This window comes from Alosa sapidissima, chromosome 5, assembly GCF_018492685.1.
Source record: "Alosa sapidissima isolate fAloSap1 chromosome 5, fAloSap1.pri, whole genome shotgun sequence".
In the NCBI taxonomy this organism is placed as follows: domain Eukaryota; kingdom Metazoa; phylum Chordata; class Actinopteri; order Clupeiformes; family Clupeidae; genus Alosa; species Alosa sapidissima.
The window spans coordinates 34,759,222-34,781,355 of NC_055961.1; the positions used below are offsets into that span (position 1 = coordinate 34,759,222).

General features: G+C 42.6%; 2 protein-coding genes across 5 annotated transcripts; one reads left to right on the plus strand and one right to left on the minus strand.

The window, feature by feature from the left end:
• The first annotated feature begins 5,144 nt into the window (after positions 1 to 5,144).
• On the plus strand, positions 5,145 to 19,108 carry supt20 (SPT20 homolog, SAGA complex component). Of its 4 annotated transcripts, none has more exons than XM_042092927.1 (24): positions 5,145 to 5,318; positions 5,813 to 5,903; positions 6,019 to 6,054; positions 6,169 to 6,294; positions 6,445 to 6,571; positions 6,738 to 6,841; positions 7,138 to 7,254; positions 7,444 to 7,497; positions 8,077 to 8,216; positions 9,577 to 9,733; positions 9,892 to 9,948; positions 10,062 to 10,133; positions 10,333 to 10,502; positions 10,789 to 10,821; positions 10,919 to 11,036; positions 11,293 to 11,389; positions 11,810 to 11,959; positions 12,180 to 12,495; positions 12,935 to 13,065; positions 15,990 to 16,045; positions 16,168 to 16,278; positions 16,507 to 16,603; positions 17,484 to 17,584; positions 18,612 to 19,108. In XM_042092927.1, the coding sequence occupies exons 2-24, from the start codon at positions 5,901 to 5,903 to the stop codon at positions 18,756 to 18,758; spliced, it is 2,520 nt and encodes an 839-aa protein (XP_041948861.1). In that variant the 5' UTR covers positions 5,145 to 5,318; positions 5,813 to 5,900; the 3' UTR covers positions 18,759 to 19,108. The 4 variants fall into 4 exon arrangements, with proteins under 4 accessions (XP_041948861.1, XP_041948860.1, XP_041948859.1 ...); XM_042092926.1 differs by having other exon boundaries at positions 5,146 to 5,409; positions 12,932 to 13,065; XM_042092925.1 differs by having other exon boundaries at positions 5,146 to 5,318; positions 12,932 to 13,065.
• Positions 19,109 to 19,684: 576 nt separating this feature from the next.
• Positions 19,685 to 22,025, minus strand: exosc8 (exosome component 8). Its single transcript, XM_042092934.1, has 11 exons — positions 21,948 to 22,025; positions 21,632 to 21,668; positions 21,487 to 21,550; positions 21,321 to 21,394; positions 21,185 to 21,230; positions 20,982 to 21,087; positions 20,857 to 20,902; positions 20,679 to 20,775; positions 20,445 to 20,565; positions 20,129 to 20,232; positions 19,685 to 19,910 (listed from the first exon to the last, which is right to left on the minus strand). Exons 1-11 carry the CDS (start codon positions 21,962 to 21,964, stop codon positions 19,798 to 19,800), a joined length of 825 nt encoding a protein of 274 aa, XP_041948868.1. The 5' UTR covers positions 21,965 to 22,025; the 3' UTR covers positions 19,685 to 19,797.
• Positions 22,026 to 22,134: the final 109 nt, after the last annotated feature.

The following is a 22,134-nucleotide window of genomic DNA, read 5'->3' on the forward strand; positions in this document are numbered from 1 at the left end:
GGACTGCACTCTTTGCTAAGTATCCGCTATCTGCCTTTCCTCTCTATACCCCAGGTGTCATCAAGTTCCTTCAACATGCTTAGTTAATGAAGCACATGGAGCTGTACAGGAACAACGGCATTCAGCTCATCAGATGTTTCCAAGAGCTCATTAGTCAAGACTGCACCATAGTCAACACAGAGGAAGGATCCACAGACTCCATGACCTTCAGGTGTGCACTCTTAGAACCTAACTCACATAACAGGACATGGTGATGTTCACTGACTTACAGTCAGCCGTTACAACAGCAATGCATAATGAGTATTTCCTTGTTCCTTTGATGCATGACAGCTGATCTTGGACCTATGATGAGGAGTACATCACTGGCAATAGACATGTGGTCAGCATAACTTTCTAGCATGGTCACTGGACACAAACAGTAGAGACAGTGTATTCATTAATTGTTTGATCATCACAGCAGTGAGGAGTTCTGTCGCTCATTGCCAGTGATCGCGATCTTCAAGCACTTAGGTAGGCAGCCGTTATAGCCCATCCTGGAGCCCACCCATTGCACTGGGACAGGACATTGAGGCTGGAAACCAAGGAAACTGAGGTTTCCGGAGGCCTCTTTACTCCATGGTCCAGGATGGAACTTTCAAGCCAGGAAGAAATGGATTTGTGACATTTGGTTGAGCACGAACTTGAATAATTGCTCGGCCAGATCTATTTTTGTTATATTATTCTTGAAACTTTCCACCAGCCACAACTTTTTGGCCTCTCAGAAAAAAGAGCAATAGATTACAATTGAAAGAGTCAACAGTTCCATGGGAAAGGGATCACTTCACCCTTTCCCTACCCCTTTGGAGGGCAGTTCAGCACATAAAGACAAACTCTCCTCATTATCCACACACAGACTTGTGCTATAAGAGAAGGAGTGACATGTAATATGAGCTGATGGCTAAAATACAGGTGTGTCAATGCCGTCATTGTTAGTATTTCTTATAATTCCATTGTCAGCGTAACAGAAAATGACTGCACCAGCATTAGAAACCACTGATGAGGATGACGTGGCTACTGATGACAAAATGTTCTTCTGTGGGTCTGAAGCTTAACCGAGAAACCAGTTTCCTTTGTAAGCACTTAAATGCCATGTTGATAGGAAGAACAGATTTGTTCACTATAATTTTACTAGACATGTCTACTCTTTTTGACATATGATGGCAGGCTTCAGAGAGTCAAGGTGTTATGATTTCAAGACTGTGTGTGTTATAGTTGCACAACAGCATAGCCACAGTTTACATCGTTGATCTTGTTGAGCCCAACAGTTTTCTCCTGATAAGTGTTAATCAGCAGAATATTTCATGGGAATATAAATTCCAAGCTGTAGCATGATATTATTTATGAGGCCCATCAAAAAACATTCTGTCTCTGCTACACTAATTGTTCTTTGATTTGTTTCTCCTTTAAAAACACTGGGCATACCCTGATGTTTTTTCCATGTGGTGCTGCATGCATTTTCAGCCTTACTGTTTTAAATTAACCCCCAGGGGGGCTTTGGATTTCCAATGCTGAAATGCTGCCTTGGTGATGGTGTATTTTTTTCCCATTAATACGACCAGTTTCATTATCTCTCAGTGTCCCTCTAACGAGCCACGCTTGGCGGAAAGTGTAAATGTGTTCTTGTTGTGCTGAGCTCATTTAGTACATTTTGTAGAGTGATGTTTACAGCAGCGGGTCGAAAGAGCAGGTAGTTGATTGCATGGTAACCCTAATGTTCCATAGATGTCAGTTTCTGGTTTGCTCACGCTGCAGTTCCACTAAAACCAGCAAAAAGCAGCAAAAAAGCAGCAAAAAGTTAAATGCAGTTGAAAACAAAATATGCAGTTGTATATAGAAAATCAAGCACATAGATAAAATAACTGAATAAAACATGTACAACACATTGCTTTTTCATACACTAATGTACTTGTCTAAGTTAGTCTTTGTTTTTTTTCGAAATGCACTATAGGCCTGACTACAGCATGTATTTGGTATAATATCCAAACTGTTACTGAGATTGTTTATTTTTGGTGATGATATGTGGAAGTCATTCATAACACAGGTACTATACACTCCAGTGGTTATTTTATGTAGAGTTGAACGATCAAAGGGCTTCCATAAAAAAGTTACACAACGGTGCCCTCTACAGGCGAACAAAACAAACTGCAGGTTTCCTTTACGAGTATTACCTTTACACACCTCCAGCCATAAGCCACAAAGCCCACCAAGAGAGATGGAAAGGTGCGAGTCAGTTAGAAAGGATACAGCAACAGCAAAGGTGTTATGTTAGAAACAGGATGGTAGAAAGGGTCACTAGGAGTGTAATGAATTATTTCAAAGAAATATGACGTGCCTCCTGTCTTTTTTGCCTTTTCAAATGATTCTGCATCATGCAGCTCTGTGCCCTCATGACAAAAGACAGGGTATTAGGCCACAGTGCAGCAGCAACTGAAACATGGGGCAGTGATATTGTAATGGTTAAGGAGCTGGGATAATGCAGTAGCAGGAAAGTTGTGGGTTCAATTCCCAGCTTTCACTGTGCCCTTGAGAAAGGCACTTAACCTTGAGGTGCTTTAGGGACAATGTAACAATGCCCTTGTAATATAATTAACATATGGTAGTTGTCCTGGACTTTCTGCTGCATAGGAAACAAGTGGTAAGAGTAAACAGCAAAATCTCCAGGGTCAAATACATCAGCACTGGCGCCCCTCAGGGATGTGTCCCCCCTACTGTACTCACTGTACACTAATGATTGTGTATCACATACAGACTCTGTCAAGATGTATAAATTTGCAGATGACACAACATTGGTAGGGCTTATCTCTAAGGACGATGACGTGGCTTACAGGAACGAGGTCCTCACACTAGTGGAATGGTGCTCCCACCACAATTAGAATTAAATGTTTTAAAAACCAAAGAAATGGTAGTGGATTTTCGCCACAAGGGGCAAGTGTCCCAGCCCCTGACCATCAATGGGGTAGAGGTGGAACGGGTGGGCAGCTTTAGGTTCTTAGGGACCATAGTTTCATCCTCTATGAAATGGGGAGAGAACCTGAGCTGTATCATTAGCAAAGCCCACCAGAGGCTCTTTTTTCTCCGGCAGCTAAGAAAATGTGGGGTGGCCTGCAAGGGGATGCTGCAATTCTATCGCGCCACTATTGAGAGTATTCTTTCCTTCTCTATTACTGTCTGGTATGAAAATGCCAGTGTTCAGAACAGGCTACAGAAGCCGAGAAGATCATAGGTTGCAAACTCACCCCCTTATCAGGAAGGTTGGAGACCTCACCCTGGTCATCGACGGCTGTCCCACCTCCCCATCTCCCAAAGTGCGGAACCTGGGCGTCATTATGGACTCCACACTCTCATTCAGTTTCCACATCCAGAGCATCACCAAATCTGCCTTCTTTCACCTCCGTAACATTTCAAGACTCCGGCAGTCACTCACCGACTCAGTCACCGAAACTCTCATTCATGCATTTGTCACCTCCCGTCTGGACTACTGCAATGGTGTCCTGTCTGGGCTGCCCAACAAAGCCCTAGACAGATTGCAGTATGTCCAGAACTCAGCTGCCAGGGTGTTAACCCACACCAAGCCCTGGCAGCACATCACCCCCATCCTTAAGAAACTCCACTGGCTGCCAATCAAACAACGCATCAGCTACAAAATCCTCCTCCTCACCTACAAATCACTTCACTCACTGGCACCCAAGTACATCACTGACCTCCTCCACCCGTACACCCAGTCACGGTCCCTGCGCTCCACCAGCAAGGACTTACTCTCCACTCCCCGCACCAGACTCAAGACCTTTGGTGGCAGGGCTTTCTGTGCAATTGCCCCTACCCTTTGGAACACCCTGCCCCCTCCTATCCGTTCCGCCACTTCTCTGACACAGTTCCAAAAGCACCTCAAAACACACCTCTTCTCTCTTGCCTACCCTCCCTAAACCCCTACCCTGCCCCTGCCCCCCTACTCCCACTCTTGTAAAGCGACCTTGGGTATCTTGAAAGGTGCTATATAAATTGAAGTTATTATTATTATTATTATTATCAGAAATCTACAAGGCCCACATGCAACGCAAGGGCATGAAATCATGCTGGATGCAACTCATCCTGCCAACCACCTCCTTAAGATCCTTCCATCAGGTAGAAGGCTGAGGGCTATTAACACAAAGACCTCCCACTTTTTAAATAACACATACTGTAGTGTAATCAGATTTTGAAATGACACTCCATCCTTGCACCAATACCTCATGGAAGCAGATCAAGCCAGCATAGGTCTTGGAAAGTGTGTTGTTTTTTTTAGCAATATGTTTTTTATTGTATTCTTGCTATATGCCACAGTACTATACAGTATATTTATTTTATTTATTTTCATCATCATCCTGTTACATTTGCACTTTTGGAAGTGAACTTAAAACCTAAAATGTCAACTGCCACTTTTGACTCTTGCCTATGTAGGGACGAGCCATAAATGAATGTACTATGTCTGATGTCTATGTCTTTGGCTTCTTATCTTTGTTAGGTGTCGTCTTGTCTGTTGTACTGTAGAGCACACTGCAGCAAATTCCTAACAACTTCTGTTGTATGGCAATTAAAGTATTGAATCTTGAATCTTGTCTGCTAAATTAATACAGTACATGTACATGTAACTGGTAGCTAGGAGGGGTTGTGCTCAAAATTGCATCACTCTCACTGACTCTGGGAACTGATAGACCCATTTGTGTGGATGTTTTCTACAAACTGACATGAGACATCTGCAGACAAGCATATGTGTAAAATAATACTACACCATGCTACAGGATTCTGGAATGGCCATTGTGAGTGTAATGTATACTGCAGTTCTTACCTTTCCTGATGGTTGTTGCCTTTTGCCTGTCTCACAGTCTCATCAACCTGAATGGGATGCATTTCATAGTATGATTATGTCTGTATTGTAATCTTTTTCATTGGCACAGATTTTGTAGGCACTTTTTACTATTGTTAATATAATTAGTGGGCCTAAGTAGGCTACTATTCCTCTAACACACGTGAAAAGGGACACATTTTGCTAAGACTAGTTAATCACTTTGGTCTATGACTGTCATTCCGGTAGAACGTTGATTCCCAAGGAGAGAGAAGTAGGAAAAACTACAGCGGATGGTGTTTGAGTTTTGTGCTCAAGACCCGCCCCCTTTACACCGGAAGTTTGGCTTTGTTGTTACGCTGGAGAAATGGCTGCCGCGAGTTCACTTCATTGAAGGAATTGGAATATTTTTGCTTGTTGCACGGAATGTACATCCAATGGGATTACGATCCACGGTGTAAGTACTTGATGGCGCCGGGCGTTTTTGTTCATATTTGGTTTTTGTGCATTTCCACCATTTTAACTTGCTAACCTGAAGACATTGCAGGGTAAGTGGCATACCAGTTAGCCTGTGAAACGGCCAATCTCTTGTTAACATAACTTCCAGAATGATCACACATGGATGACCAATGTTACGGCATCATCATAGCTACACGGTTTGACGTAGGGTTCCTTGTCACAGTTATTGATTATTCAACTTTCATCAGCACTTGAAATATATACTCAAATCTTTGCAGTACAGTGATGGCTGGGAACTTGCTCGCCATGTCTCGCTAGCTAGCAATACTGTCTTTGGCTAACCCTAGTCGCTCCATAGTTGAAAGGTTACAGTTTGCCATCGATGTAGCCTATTGCAATTGGAAGGCAACGATGAGATAAGTTCGTTGCAATGCAAATAAAGGCATAAAGACAAACTGTATCGCGTTTTAAGATATTGCTTGCTTGTCTTAGGGCTTGGATGGTAAATTTGCAGAGGTGACAGTGTCGGGGGAAAGGGCAGCAACGTCTCCTGTCACATAGCAACTGGTGTTGTACAACAATGGTAAGTGTCTCTTTGAATTTGGAATTTTTGATCTTGTACCTATTCTGGCATAAATGTAAGAAAGTCCTCCGTGACATTAGAGGAAAGTAGCTAATAGCTTTCTCTGAATCCACAGCATCAGTGTTTGGAATATGCATTGGATCGGGCCGAGGTAAATGTTGATGTTACTTGTGGAGATTACTAGATTTCTATGTGCATTGCATTCAAAAAATCTATAGCATTGTTGCAATGCAAGATGTTCATAAAACGCTGCCTCTTTCTTCAGTACATCGTTGAAAGCGCTCGTCAGCGACCTGCAAAGAGGAGAGCCTCTTCTAGTGGGAGGAAATCATTATATCAGAAACTCTACGAGTTATACATTGAAGAATGTGAAAAAGAACCAGAGTTGAAGGTATAGTTGAATTGGCTGTACTTCCATCACCCTTTTGCACCTCAGTCAAGCAGTCCTCCAAATAAAGACTTAACCCTAGTGGTTGCATAACTGTGGCCACACCTGCTTAAAATGCCCTACAAGCTCATGCTCAGTTGTGATTTTCTGTAGAAGCTGAGAAGAAATGTCAATCTGCTTGAGAAGTTGGTTGCACAGGAGTCCATATCATGCCTTGTGATTAACTTATACCCTGGGAATGATGGGTACTCGCTGATGCTGAGGGGAAAGAATGGATCTGGTAGGTTATGCTCTTGCTTAATCTGTTTCATCAAGATAGTCAGGACTTATTAAATACACTTCACTTTAGACTCTATTCTTACAGTCAGGGTGTCTTAGTGTGCTATTGTAGTCTCTGTTACCTTACCTAGTGTCACAAACATATTTGTCTCCTTCACTGCCTTTAGATTCAGAGACGATTCGGCTACCATATGAAGAGACAGAATTGTTGGAGTACCTCGATGCTGAGGAGCTGCCCCCTGTCCTAGTTGACCTTCTGGAAAAATCACAGGTGACTGTCATCTTTGCCCAGTCATAAAGGGGAAACTGTCAGTGTTTGTGCTGTCAGTGGGTTTTTAAATGTAATCACTAGTAATGTACTTCAAAAAAGAAGGAAGAACTGCACTGATGAAGGGACATTTTTTCCACTTCAGTATAGTTAAAAGTCCTAATGTACTTTCTATTTTAAATGATCAGTATAGTTAAAGTACTAATGTATTGTTTTCCTAATGCAGTCATCATGTTGGTGTGTGTCAGCTGTATTAATGCAAATATTTCCCGGTGCCCTCTCTCTTGAACTATGTAAAGGTGAATATATTCCACTGTGGCTGCGTTATTGCTGAGGTCCGAGACTACAGGCAGTCTGGGAACACCAAGATTCCTTCCTGTCAAACCCATCACATTTTATTACGACCTACTATGCAGGTGATTATCCTCATTATCAGCTCAGAGGAGAAATTCAAACCAAGCCGTGTTTCAGAGCATCACCCTGCTCGAGGACCTAGCCTAAATGTACATTTGGGGTGTTGTGTGGCATCAAACATGTACTGATGCCTCACATCAAAATCATTTCACCTCACACTTTCTCTTGAACTCCATCTCTGGTCTTTTCAGACCCTTATCTGTGATGTCCATTCGATGACGAGTGACCACCACAGATGGACCCAGGTGAGTCACACCCTGGAAGGGTCACCCCAACCATTATATGAGTCCGATTTTGCAGGACAAAGGCTGTTGTTCCATGAGTTCTGTTATGTTAAATCTTAGTCTTCCAGTTGTACTTAGTATGGACTTTAAGGCGGGAATCACATTAGCCAGTGGCAAACGTAACGCAACGCTCAGACCGTAATAAGTTTTATCACGTTCCTAAGCAACACAAATGGTTTGTCAATTAAATACGCTCGCGTTGCGCTTTGAAAGTTGAACCAAGTTCAACGCTCAGCTTGTTCATCGCTAACGTTACGCCAGCGTTGCCACCGTTCTGCTGCCGAACCATAGAGAACAATAGGAAACCTGCCGCTTGCCGCTGGCTAATGTAATCCCCGCCTAACTGACTAATTTTGCCACAGAACTCTTAGAGCCCTGGAGAAATTAGATAAACAAGCATTTGCTTTGAATGCCTGATATGTACATATCCAACAGACTGCTTCAATTTTAAGATTGGGATTGGTTGTATGTTAAATTGTATAGCAGTGCATTCCAACTGTAGTTTTCCTGCATGTTTGTTGTTTTTGTCTCCCCTGTCAGGATGATAAGCTGCAGCTGGAGTCTCAGCTGATCTTGGCCACAGCAGAGCCTCTCTGCCTGGACCCCTCCATCTCTGTGACCTGCACAGCCAACCGCCTTCTCTACAACAAACAGAAGATGAACACGCGCTCCATGAAACGGTAACATGCAGTGTGCGAATACTGCTAATGTCTGTCTTCAGTTTAGTGTGTGTGGTCTAGAGCCGCCTGTGGTTTTGTAGTGTGGTCTGAGCTCTGACCCCACATTGGAAAAAATAGGGGTTATTTTTGTGTAAGAGGGGGGAATGTTTTGTAAGGATCTGAGACATTGTTTTGGTGTCTGTGTGTGTGTCTGTGTTTGTTTGAGACTTTTGTGTTCCTATTTATAAAGTCAGCTTGCATTGGAAAAGGATAATTTTATTGGAAGAATGATGCATGTTGCTGTGGGTATGGAACAAGCTGGTGCACTCTCTATGAATGTTGCGAGTAGAGACGCTGGTATAATGTTGATTTGCAGATGAGGTGGTGATTGTTGTAGCGGTGAGAAATAATTGGCCAGGTCCTTGGCTTAGCTGTCTGGCTGTCTGCACAGACTGTGGTCTGTTTGTTTGTCAACAGTAATGCCAAGAGTTTCAAAGAGGATGAAAGAGGCATCTTGTTTTTCCTTGAGTGTTTTTCTGTCTTCATCAATCTAAGTTACTCAAACAGTACTTCTCAGTTTAATTGTATTTATCTAAATCCCACATCTGGCAAATTATACAGAGTTGTGGTTTAAAGTCCCTGTAAGCAAAACATAAAACTGTTTAATTCAGTTTCAGTGAAATTACAGAAAAGGATGTCAATAACCACTCAGAAAAACACACCTATTCAGGCAGATGTCCACACAATGCATCTTGTGTCAATCTACTCCAGAAAGCAGATTTTTCTCAATCCTTGTAGTTTTCTAACATATTCAAGGTGTTGTTTACAAACAAATCTTTTTGCCATTTATGCTATGTCCCATGTAGCTGGGCATTTTTAAAATGCTAGCATTTCAAAATAATTCCGCTCACACTGATGCACAAAAACAGCAGGGAAAGGTTGTCAACAGTAATCAAACAAACAGATGGTGATGGTTGACTAAAAACTCCCCCGCCTGCTAAAACTGTTGACATTTCAAACAAAGGAAATCACATCACAATCCCAAAACTCTGTATTCCCTGTGCACACGCAAACGCTCTTTTTGAACATATCAATTTTGCCTGGAGTTTTTAGAGATAATTTTCAGTGACCCACAACAGAGTTTTTGTATGAACAAAAGGCCAAAACGCATTCAAAAATCTCTGCATTTAAAAATACCCGGCTACATATGGACATAGCCTAGAATATGATGGCATGGTAAACACTTCAGATAGGCAAACACTCTGAACATGAACCTTCTTTGTTGTAGCATAACTCACTCACAGAGGTGGAGAACTCCTACCACATGTTTGCTCCAGCTATTCACTGTAATAATAAAACTCATGTTCCATTGTGTTGACAGGTGTTTCAAGAGGCACTCACGCGCTGCGTTAAACCGGCAGCTGGAGATGGCCCACTTCCCCACGCCGCCTCAGCTCCGGCTCTTTGACTACCTGCAGAAGAGGAAGGAGAGGAAACCAGCACCCTCAATAGACCTCAAGATCTCCAAGGCCGGCAATGTGAGACCCCGACCTCCAGATATGTCTAGTATGCGTGCAAAATGTGAAGATGTTGCTTATTGACACAATTCTCTCTCTTTCTATCTATCTATCTCTCTCTCTCTTTCTCTGTCTCTGCTCTTCCTCCTCTCCTTCCTGTCATGTCATGTCATGGACAGAGCGTTGACATGTGGAAACAGAGCGCCTGCCAGCTCACCGTCCCGTCAGAAATCGACGTGGGTTTTTTTTTTCTCTCACTTGTAACACATAATTTCAAAGCAAGGCCAGTATTGTTTGTTTTCTCAGTTTGATCTGAGTTAACACAACTTGCCCTTTCCTTTGGTTGAAGGTGGAGAAGTATGCAGTGGTGGAGAAGTCAGTGAAAATAGAAGAATCACAGCCTATGGTTTGGCCAGCAAAGGTAAGCCATATTGTTTTGGCCTAAGCTTTAGGAATTCAGTGTTCAACTTTGTACTTTCCCAATTTCTAGAGACAGGCTGTAGAATCCTAATGTCTATGGCTATACCATCTATGGCTGGAGGCCTGCTCATTCTCTCTGCCCTTGACAATTCACTCCCCCTTGTCGTTTACGGTGTTTGCTTTCATCTGTCCATTTCCAGGAGGTGAAAGATGACTACATTTTTGAGTGTGAGGTAAACGGTCAGACTCAGAAGACGAAGGTGACCATGTTCCAGTCGGTGGGAGATCCCCTGTTCTATGGGAAAATCTACAGCGCCAAAGACTCCAAAAGTGAGGAGGACGCTCCGGACCTTCACCTCATCCATCCACCGTAAGCAAGCCGCACCTTTGCTGTGTATAGTACACATGGTCGTATAGTACATGTTGAAGTCTGTCGAAACTGATCGATTGACATTTTTTTTACGACAGCAATGTAAATTGATTAGTATACATTGACGCAGGTTTACAAACCATATACATAGCCACTTCTTAACACCGAGTACTCAGACACTTATTCAGCCATCTAAAGACATGTGATAAACTTGTGGTCAAATGCATCCATACCTCTGAAATGACCTTATATGTCTGTCTCTTCTTTTCTCTAAATGTGGGTCCAGGTTCCTAATAGGTTCAAAGATTGATGCTGACCGGTAGGTTTCAGTTATGTTCATACATCTTCATGTATTACTTTATAGGTTTGTGGTCTGTCCGTCTTTGCAGTCTTTGACGTGTGTGTGTGTGTGTTAGGTTTTTGAAGCAGTATAAGGAAGTGTATGAGAGGGACGTTAAGTGTCAGGTGAAGATGTCCCACAACTCGGGAAGCTCCGTGTCCCAGGTGCCGCTCTCTCCGAACCGTGAGGCAGAGGTGAGGAGCACTTATGCTAGCCACCGCAGTGGAAACAGCCCTAAAAGCTGTCTAAGCAACATTTGTTTCACCATTACAGATTGCCTGTAGTGGTACTGTAGACCGCACACCAACGTTTTGAATTAAAAGTTAACAAAACTCTGGAGTGTCCCACAATGTTGAGTCTTACACCTTAATGTCTGTATGCTGTTATCAGACTTAGCTGTGTATGTATGTCTCTCTCTTTCTCTTTCTCTCCCTCTTTCTTTGTGTGAAGACTGACACTTTCTCAGGACTTGTGCAGTCCTCAGTTCTGGGAAAGGGAGTTAGGCACCGACCACCTCCCATCAAACTGCCAGCCATTAGCACCTCAGGTAACCCTCCCCAATACCTCAGCAGGCTGTTTTACATTTAAATGTATTCATTTAGCAGATGCTTTTTTTCCCAAAGCGACTTACTTATGTCAATTATATTACAAGGACAGTGTTACATTGTCCCAGAGGCAACTCCGGGTTAAGTGCCTTGCTCAAGGGTACAACGGTGGAAGCTAGGAATCGAACGCACGGCTTTTCTGACTACTGCATGCTAGCCCAGTTCCTTAACCACTACGCTACCACCGCCCGGATTAATAGCTAACAGACCTGAAAACAATTGAATTGGCATCTCTGTGACAAAAGCAATCTCCTTCAGCATCTATGTGCCCTCACTCATCAATATATTTAGTAATTTACTGACCGAGACTGGCAGGCTCTTCTTTGAACAAATTGAGAACAAATGTTTCGTCCTTCCTGTAGGTAATCCATATAGCTCACAGACCTCTTCAGGTCATCTAAAGTGCCCAACTCCCCCGCCTGCTAAAAACCAGTCCCTGACCCGGAAGCACTCCATGGATCAGGTCGGCCTGCTGTCCCCGGCCGCCCTCTCCCCCATGGGCTCATCACAGAGTAAGTGCTCCCTGTGACGCCTACCTCTGGACAGTGTCCACATGCTGATAGTCTGAGACACCACAATGTGGACTGTCTCAAAGGCACTGTCGACACATTCGTAATGAATTCATGTGTATGAATGCGCATAGTTGAGAGATGCTTTTGGCCCCTTATCTTGCTGTGGTTTGATGTGTGCAGTCTTGTGCAGTTGTGTTCATCATGGCTTATTTGTCTCCAGGGTCAGGGACGCCAAAGCCTTCGACGCCCACCCCCACGAACACGCCGTGCTCCACGCCACACCCGGCGGACGGCCAGAGTGCCACGCCGTCGGTGACGCCCACGCCGCAGGACGCAGCTGTGGTGGCGGCGGCGCAGCAGCAGCAGCAGCCGCCCACACTCCTCGCCCCGTTCGCCCAGCAGCAGATGGCGCTGAGCCAGGCCCTACCCGTCATGACCATCCCCCTGCCCACATCCATCAGTACCGGCACCACTTCCTCCCAGGTCATGGCCAGCCCGACCGGGCTCAACTTCATCAACGTGGTCGGGTCCGTTTGGTAAGTGAGTGTAGTCAGTGGTATTGTGCACTTTGAGGAGGACACACAAATGAGCCCCACATTTGTGTCAAATGTGACTAAATGATGACCACTCAGGAACTCAAACAAACTAAAGAAATACAGTTAAATTGAACCGTACAGACACATTTGTCAGTTGTCAGGCTGTTTCATAAATGGAATTAGTTAAGTACTCAAGAGATTCTGATACGAATTTAAAAAAAAAAGAAAAGATATTTCTTGAATTTCCCCTGGGGATCAATAAAGTATCTATCTATCTATCTATCTATCTATCTATCTATACAAATTTTAACTTATACGTAAGTTAAAATTCACTGAAATTGAACAGGCTTTCACCTTATTTCACATGTTCCTGTATGTGTGTCTTTCCTTTCTTTCTTTTCATGCGTGTGTGTCTGCTTGTCTGTCTTGTACACAGCAGTCCGCAGACGTTGATGGGAGGCTCCAACCCCATGCTGGGCTGCAGTCCTGGGATCAACCTGAGTGGAATACTGCCCTCTGGTGGCCTCATGTCAGGAGCTCTGCCCACCATGCAGTCCGCAGCGCAGGCTGGTATGACACCTTCACTTCCCCTCACTAAATACTCTTAGCATAGTTGACATGTGTGAGCCAGTGTGGGGGGACAAAAAGAAAAAGAACTGAAACACACCAAAACGGAGGGGCTGGTTAGGGTAGTGTTGTGAAGCGTATTGAGAGTTGATGCACAGTACTTTCTCTTTTAAAGTATTTATTTTAGCTTAGAAGAGAAAGTGGTTAACATAGTTTAAAAGTGAAGGGAAGATGTGGCTACTCTTTATACAGTGTCTGTACCTGTGCAACATGGCATTGAGATTGGCAGGGAGATATTGTTTCTAGGGGTGTAACAATGCACCATTGTACCGCAATGGTAAAAAGAATAACAATGTGAACCTTGGAATGTCACAATGCACCATAGCATTTCACGGTCCAAAAATGTAAAATGGCTATTACAAAATATGTACCGGTAATTAGGCTTGGGTATCGAATATCGCGTATTGGTTGGAACCGGGACTATCTTTGCGATTTTCCCGGAATCGTTGAAAAGTTTAAATTTCGATTCCTAGTTTCGAATCCCAGGCCGCCGACCGGAAGAAGAAACGGCTGAACACCAACGAAGAAGCCCATAGTTCATAGAATAAAAATTCATGGAGAATGTCAGACTATTTCATTCAGAAAGCAGTGTTCCCGCGGATCCTTAAAACGTCTTAAATACAACTGAATTTTCGAAAGAGAGGTATTAAATGTGCGTATGGGACCGCCAGCGAGTGCAAGAGAGCGAGTGATGTCTCCATCCAGTTTCGCAATTGTATAAGTGACTAGGCTATTAGGCTATGGGAGTGAAGATGTTTTTCACGGGTTTGGTTAAAGGTGTGAAAACGGTAATAATACAGTAGGCCTATGTACAAAATAAGATGCCTGACGTTTTCGTGGTGTAGCTGAGGCCTGAGAGATAGACAGGTAGCCTACGTGGAATGAGGGAGCCTATGGTAGAATGAGCGGGAGAAAGAGTTGGTAAGCCAGTTAGCGATAGGTTGGCCATATGTTCAAATTTAGGCCGGACATATGGATTTTAAAAGCCCTGTCCGGCGTCCGGCGTAGCCTGAAGCCAGACGCTCATTTGTTCTTTTTGGAGTTGCGCTTGGCATCTAAAGTCTTTGCTCGGACGCAGCATCGTTTCACAAACTCTGGACGCGAAGACTGCTGGTCAAATTATGTGCAGTGCTTCGCAATCAGGAGGAAATACTGTATATGTTAAGTTGATCCGTTTGCATCTTTCCAGCGTGTGTTGATGGCCTAGCCTAGGGAAGAAAATATCTGTCTAAGTTATAATAGCCTACCTGTAATATCTGCCAGCAGCTTGCTTGCCAGCGTTTCCCAGTAGGCTAGGCCTACTTCGCAAAAGTTGTGAAATATAACCGCATATTTTTTGAATGTCGGCGACTGCTACATAAAAAAAAAAAAAATATATGTGCGTTCATAATACGTGCGTGCTTGAGATGAAACCAGCAGTTTTCAGCAGGATCATGCGAGGAGGACCTGTCTCTTAATTAATTTAAAACAAGTCAATGGTTTTACAATGTTTCAGTCAAGCTTTGGTTGGTTTAGATACAACTGGTATGCAAAATGTAAAGTAGTGGATTAACTTTAATTTGCTGTGCTGCATATTGGACAATAGATGCACATAGTAAATTATATAAAGTAGGCTTATTAAAATATGTAAATAGCTTAGTCTAACTTTGAAAAAAATATTGAAGGGAATCCAGTCCAGTGCACATGTCTTTGGCAAGTAGCCCTAGGCTACTACAGACACAGGTGAAGAACAGTCAGCCTCAGCAGTAAGCAAAACAAAATATGTACAGCCAGCTTCAAAAGCAAGCAGCCCAGACCCTAAAATTGGGCATTTATAGCTGTGAAGGTAATTCACACACAATTATTTTTCTTTCGCCAAAGTATATTTGGTAACTTCTGTAGACATCCAAAATGGGGTGGGGGTTACAATTAGTAGGGAAAACAACTATTTCATAAACAGTCATATATATCTTTTTGCCGTGGTATAGTCTTAATTTTCATTTAGATGTCTTGAAAAGGTCTTAAAAAGTCTTTAAATTTGCACTTGGAAAATGTGCAGATACCCTGAGAAAGACTGTTGGTTAGCTAGCTCATTTAAAATATCCTAAACTTTTTTTGACCCTGCCTTTAAAAAAAAAAATCGGAATCGAGAATCGTTAGGAACCGGAATCGAAATAAGAAATCGGAATTGGAATCGGAATCGTTCAAATTGAAACGATACCCAACCCTACCGGTAATTTACTGGGCAGCCATGGCCCACTGGTTAGCACTCTGAACTTGTAACCGGAGGGTTGCCGGTTCGAGCCCCGACCAGTGGGCCGTGGCTGAAGTGCCCTTGAGCAAGGCACCTAACCCTTCACTGCTCCCCGAGCGCCGCCGTTGAAGCAGGCAGCTCACTGCGCCGGGATTAGTGTGTGCTTCACCTCACTGTGTGTTCACTGTGTGCTGTTTGTGTTTCACTAATTCACCGATTGGGTTAAATGCAGAGACCAAATTTCCCTCACGGGATCAAAAAAGTATATATACTTATACTATACTTATACTTAATTGACTTAAAATACACAAGTTCTTGTGAAAAACTATTTAACTGAGTATGTGAAGACAGTATGACAGTATGTGAAGACATGATTTATTCTTATTTTTCCTTTAATTTTTAGGAAGGGTTTTTGATCAATTTTATTTGTAGTTTACTTTAACTTTGAGATCCTAGTTTGATTTCAGTTGTGTTGAATAGGCTGCATAGTAAGTGTATCAAACTCCTGAATGTATGTATAGTACTGAATCTCGTATTAAAACGAATCGTGAGTTGACTGTATTGTTCCACCCCTAATTGTTTCTACAGCCAAGAGCTGAGTTCTGGTCTGAGTGTTACTTTTTGTGTCAAACAGGGAACCCATTCAGTCTGAACAACACCCAAGGATTAAGACCTCTGAATCTGCTCCAGGTGAGACGTTGGCTCTTGTTCCCTAAGAAATACAGCATGTAGGATACCATTGTGAAAGGAGAGTCCTGGGTTCCTCTGTTGCCATGAGAGGGTTATGCTGATGATATTGTCCTGTGACTCAGATCCCTCAGATGATCTTCAACCCACTGCAACAGCCACAGCTGTCCCAGTTTTCCCCGCAGCAGCAGAATAGCCAGTCGACCACATCCAGCCCACAACAACAGGGGGAGTTGGTGAGTCAGGGGCTTTCTGTAATAACGCTCTTCTCAGATCAGGCCAAAAGTCCATAATACTTCAGAACCTTCTTACACATGGTACCAGTGTGATAATACCGTTTCCTAATTGCATTACATCTGCTTTGACAATACAAGAATCTAAACTTGTATTTAGTTCAGGAGTTTTGATTTCATATATTCACAAAGCTGTGTCAACAAATTAAATGTTGTCTGTTGTCTGACCAGACTGATCAAACTGGTGCTGATCAGGGCCTTGGAGCCCAGCAAACAGCCGTCATCAACCTGACTGGAGTTGGAGGATTCATGTCTTCGCAGGCTGCTGGTATGGCCACAAACACACATATCATTGCACTTACACTATATAATGTCATTCTTGTTACTAGCGCTGGAAAGCCCAAGTTCAGAAACTTGGCAGCCATTTAGGTGACAGTCAGCTATTTTGGACATACAGCAAGGATGCTACCTAAATGAATGAAACATAATTTTTAAGTCACTTTTTGGGCTTGTTGAGCTCCCTAGATGTGCACAAAATTTCAGTGTGGCAATTTCTATGGTAATTGTGAAAACTGTTCAGGTGGGGCAAAACAACAATGGCCTTTCAGTTCATCAGGATCATGTTAAGCATGGCAGTCTTCCGTAGTCATTTTCCATTATTTTTTCCAATAGTGGTTTGTTTTTGCCTATAATGTCTCAGGAAAAAGTGTCATTGCTGCTGTCAAACTTTTCTGTCTGTAGTAATGGTACAGTCAATCTGTTGCTTCGGTGCTCAGGAAAAGAGCCCAAACACGGAAGGACTTTTCCTTTCTGAACTTAAAATTTTGCAGCTTTGTTTAGTTGCATCCACACACTCCATCTAACAGTACATATACTGTAGTAAACATTTAGCCTACAACTGTAGTGGAGTTGTATTTTAAACATAATATATACTAACAGCCCAAAAATAGACTAATACATCTTAGTCTAACAGCTTAAGTAGGCTCATCAAAAATGAATCGGAAGATTCATTGTTTTTTTCAAACATATCTAAAACAAATGTATCCTTTTTCTGCTACATTCTGTATTGAGTTTCTGTTGTTGACCCTGCCTCCCCCCCATCCCCTACCCTCCCCATCCCTCTTCTCCTCCCATCCCTATTGTTGGCCCATTACCACAACCCCGACCACCCCTTGCCCCCTCCCCCCACCGCGGGTGCCTGCCCATAGTGCTGTCGCAGCTGGGCTGCGGTCTGGAGAGGCCTGGGCCCAGCCTGCCGTCTCCAAGGCTCCAGCAACAGCAGCAACAGCAGCACCAGCCACAGATCCAAGTAATGCAGCAACTTTGACTGAGCTCACCTGTTAGACGTTCTCTTGTGTTTTGCCATGTGCTTTCCACCCTCCCCAGCTGCTGTGGCTGCTGCGATGAGGATGGCTGCTGATATCATTAGAGGTGTTCTGATACGCGTCTCTTCATCCTTTCCCCACGCTCTTCACACTGTAAACCTGTAAACTCTGTACAATAGAAAGCTATGTCCTAATGGGATGGCTAGTTTCAATCTAGATATCATCGGCAGCCAATAAGTCACATGATATACATCGAAGTTATCTGTACTCTTTGTGTAGGTGTAAAAGCTAAATTGTGTATTGTAACACAAAAAACCCTTCCTTCCTGTAATGCACTCAGGCAGAGCTTGTGGCACTCACTACTGAAATGGCAGTTGCTCATGTGGCATGTTTCCTAAGGTTGCAAGGCATGTTTGCACAAAAGTTAAAAACTTAAAATAAGGATCTTATATTTTTTATACAAATAGGTCATATATCATGAATCCCTGTTATATACTCCTGTTTTACCCACCACACATAAAGATAAACCAACACATAAGAACCCAGTCATTCCTTCTTCCTGCACTCTGTAAAACAAAGCCTGGCTAAGGAGCGTGATGAGTTGAAGTTGCTGACTTACTGCAGTTCCAGGCATGGCCACAGGGCTCTGTTAGTCTGTGGCTCACACAGAGGTCTGCACAAGGCCTGGTGGCAGATTTGTCTGTGCCACTGGTGCTGCTTGACTACACCCCTTTTGCGCACTTTCGGCCACTGCCTCAAGTGGTGTGTGTGGTGTGTGTGTGTGTGTGTGTAGCCTGTTTTTCTTCCCCAACCATTCCTTCCTTCCTTCTTTCCCTTCCTCTCTCCATTTCCCCCAGCCTCAGAGCGCTCTCATCCATGCATCAACACTAACCTTTTTGTCTTGCTGCTCTCTCTCTCTCGTTATCACATCCCTTGAATAGATGGTTGCCTGTTGATAAGGGTTAGCTCGGTTGCATCTGTTAACCTTTTGTTTTGTCCTTTGCCTTTCAGTTGCAATTCTTGCAGCACCAAATGCAGCAGCAGCAGCAGCAGCAAATGGCTATGGCAGCGGGGGCGGGACCGCAGGTGGGGCTGCCACAGCAACAGCAGCATTCCGCCAGCCAAGCAAGAAGTAAACGGAAGCGCAGCACACCCTAGACCCCACACCTCCAAATGCAGTCACGCCGCTGCAACTCCTCTCTTCTAAATAAAGACAAATGTGTCTGTGGAAATGTCCCCAGAGACCAACCTTTTATCATTTTTATAATCCACAGTCCTAGAAACAGGTGGCAAACTCATTATGTACATTTTCGACAAAAGCATTTTAAAAGGGTGAACCTATATTTAGAGAGGCTGTGCATTTTTTGTATGTAAATTATGATTGTAACTCTTAATACATTTTTAACAAAAGAACTTGATACACCAAATGGCATTTGTTTTGACATTAAACAAGGTCCAGGATGTAGTAGTTATCGAGGTGTAGGTTTAGGTTATCAAAGGCAAACAAATGCCTAACACCAAACTGATGAAATGGTCAAAACAAACCAGGCAGATAGTAGTTGTTAGAAATTATGTTTCTTTCTTGATAGAAGGTAACTTTTAAACTCTTTCTTTTAAATCCTGGCCTAATTTCATAAACAGTGTTAAGAACGGGCCTTGTTGATTCTTGCTCTGCTGTTATGTGACAAAAGAAACTGTTATGCGTTTTTGTATGCAGTTTTACCATGTAGTCCAAAGCTGAATTTCAGACTGTTGTTGGGTTCATTACAGCATTGTTTCATTTCAGCACACGAATAGCCCTTCCAGTGGAAATGAGGAGTAAAACTATAGTTAACTGTAGAGTTTAACAGATGTGCCTGATTCTTCCGTTTCTCAACTTCATGTATTTGAGAATACAGTAGAGTCATTAACTGAATGAAGGGCCTGTTCATAGCATGCATTGATTACTATTTTCTTTTTTTTTGTAAATGGAGCACATCCCACCATTTTATTGTAAGTACAGAAAGCTTGTGTATATTCCTGAGCTGTTGATGGTGAAGGGAATGGTCTATGTGAAAAAAAAAGAATATCTGGTGGCTAAGACAGATTTTTATAAATGGTCTTTGTCAGCAGTTTTATTGTGATAGAAAACAAAGTATATATTGACAGTGGAAAATAAAATTTTTAGACAAAAGAAAAACAGATCTGATGTGTCCCATCATTTCTTCATACTCTGTAAGATTTTGTCCACCAGTTTGCTGATCTCTCGGTGCCGTGTGACTGCCCGACCCATGCAGTCTTGAAGTTTCTCTCCAGAGAGTGTAGTACCGCCTGTAATGGAGAGAATAGAAACTCTTAACCTTGATTGCACTTGTAACATCATTTGTTTTAATATATTTTTTTGCCATCATTATATAGCTTAGAAAAGCAATTTTACACAAGTTGAACACCTACAAACTACAGCACAACGAGTACACAGCTAATGGTAAAAATACAGAAGCTGCAATGTGAATAGAAATACTAACCATACTTATAAGAGGTGTTCATACCTGGTTTGTGTGCAGTACACAGGCGGCCCTCTTCGTCTATGACCAAAGTCATGACTGCAGTAGCTAAGCTCTCCTCATCTGCCGTGGGATCAACGATGATCGTGCTAAAAAAAGGAACAAGGTTTGCTGGTTGCTCTATGACTCATGTCCCACCTACCATGTTACATTTTGTAGATTGACAAATAGATTGGCCCTACATCTGAGGTCCATCATCGCCACAATAGTAAAACATTCACATACAAAATCATAAATATGACAACATTTCTATAGAATTTTGTGTGTGCATAACTTTCTCAAAAGAAAAAGACAGGCTTACTTGTCAAATACAGCAAATGAAGACCCAACAGGTTGTCTATTTATATTAATGGGGCATTTCTCTAAGAGATCCACTTCAGGTAAGTCTGTTTCTTTGTTTATTGTGACCTTTGGGAGTAGTGCTGAAAATTAATTGACAAATCAGTTGTACAGACTTAGCTAGAATGTATTCTTTGTTATATATGTTTCGACTATAGACTATGGTTTCGACCATTTGGCATGGAAAAGAACTTACTGTTTTTAAGGGCAGCAAGCAGTGCAACAATGCAGCTATCCAGTAAGTTTCCATCATAATCCAAACACATTATATCACAGTACAGAACCCAGCAAAGCTGTGAACCCAGTAAAGTGTAATGTTAGTCTTCATCAACTTTTCAAAACTCAAATACTATTTAAAAATGATTCAGCTCTACCTTTTCCTTTTCAATACACAAGTCTTCTTTCCAGATAATCTCTGAACTGAACAAGAGAGGATTGTTACTAAAACTGAGTGAAACAGCAAACCACAGCAGTTAGTAGGGGTGAGACCATCACATACCTTTCTATTATGTCAGCGATAAACTGGCTAGCAGCCTGAGCTTGCTCTTCAGGTGGACCAGACCGGACCTTTGACATGCAAAGTGGGGGTATGTCCACATTGGGCACTGAAACATGAAAACAAATGGCAGAAAATATCTATGAGAAAACACTGAGTGGTAACACAAAATTAGTAATGCCAATCAGTACTCATAGACAACTTACCTATGTAGCCCTTATCTGGTGTATCAGATGGAGGAAGGGCCAGTTCCTACACAAAATAAATCAGAAGTGCATGTTTTTTTTTATGTGTTTGTGGGTGGTGTAGAACATATTGATTTGAAACGAATTAGAGGATTACCGCTTTTATGCCACACATCACAGTTGTGTTTCCAATCTTAACCAAGGCAGAACCTTCAGCTGTTGATATGGGACCTGGAGAGAGAGGGTATTTGAAGCCGAATATGCCACTTTTAAACCACACACAAACCTGACACGACTATATACAAACACCAAGCATGGCATACCTATATTTAACGTTGTTGTCCTGAACTCATCAAGTTCCCGTCCATCAGGACGACAGTTTTCTTTCTACGAGAGAACATGCTTTGACGTCAACCAGCACAAACGAGTACTACAGCACAAATGTTCACACGTGTCTGAGGAACTCACCAAGAAACTCTTGTGATATTCCAACGGGTCTGCAGTCCTGAACAAAATTAAGAAATGGAACCAAATTACTAATCTACGCATTATTCTTTACTGAAAAAGTGATCACTGTTCACACATTATTTAGCTATCGTTAGCTGACAGCTAAGTGACCAAACGGAAGGCTTAAATTAAGATGCTTTATTGCATGGCACTGTTTCTTGAATTTAATTCTGCTTCTCTCATAGTTGTTCTCCCCTTTAATACGATAACAAACATTAAAGCTAAGCTTTTCACATTGACTTAAAAACATCTATTTAGTGTGAGGTGTAACACCTACTTGAATCCTTCCGCCATGATGTTTTGATTTACCACGTGAGTGCACGTTGATTCTGCGTCTGCAGATTCGACACGTACAGTCAGATTATGTGTGTGGTGTAAACGCTGGCTTTTACCATATGTTCTAACCTATGGTAATGAAAAAAAAAAGAAAAAAAAATAAGCGAAATAAAAAATATAATTTGAAA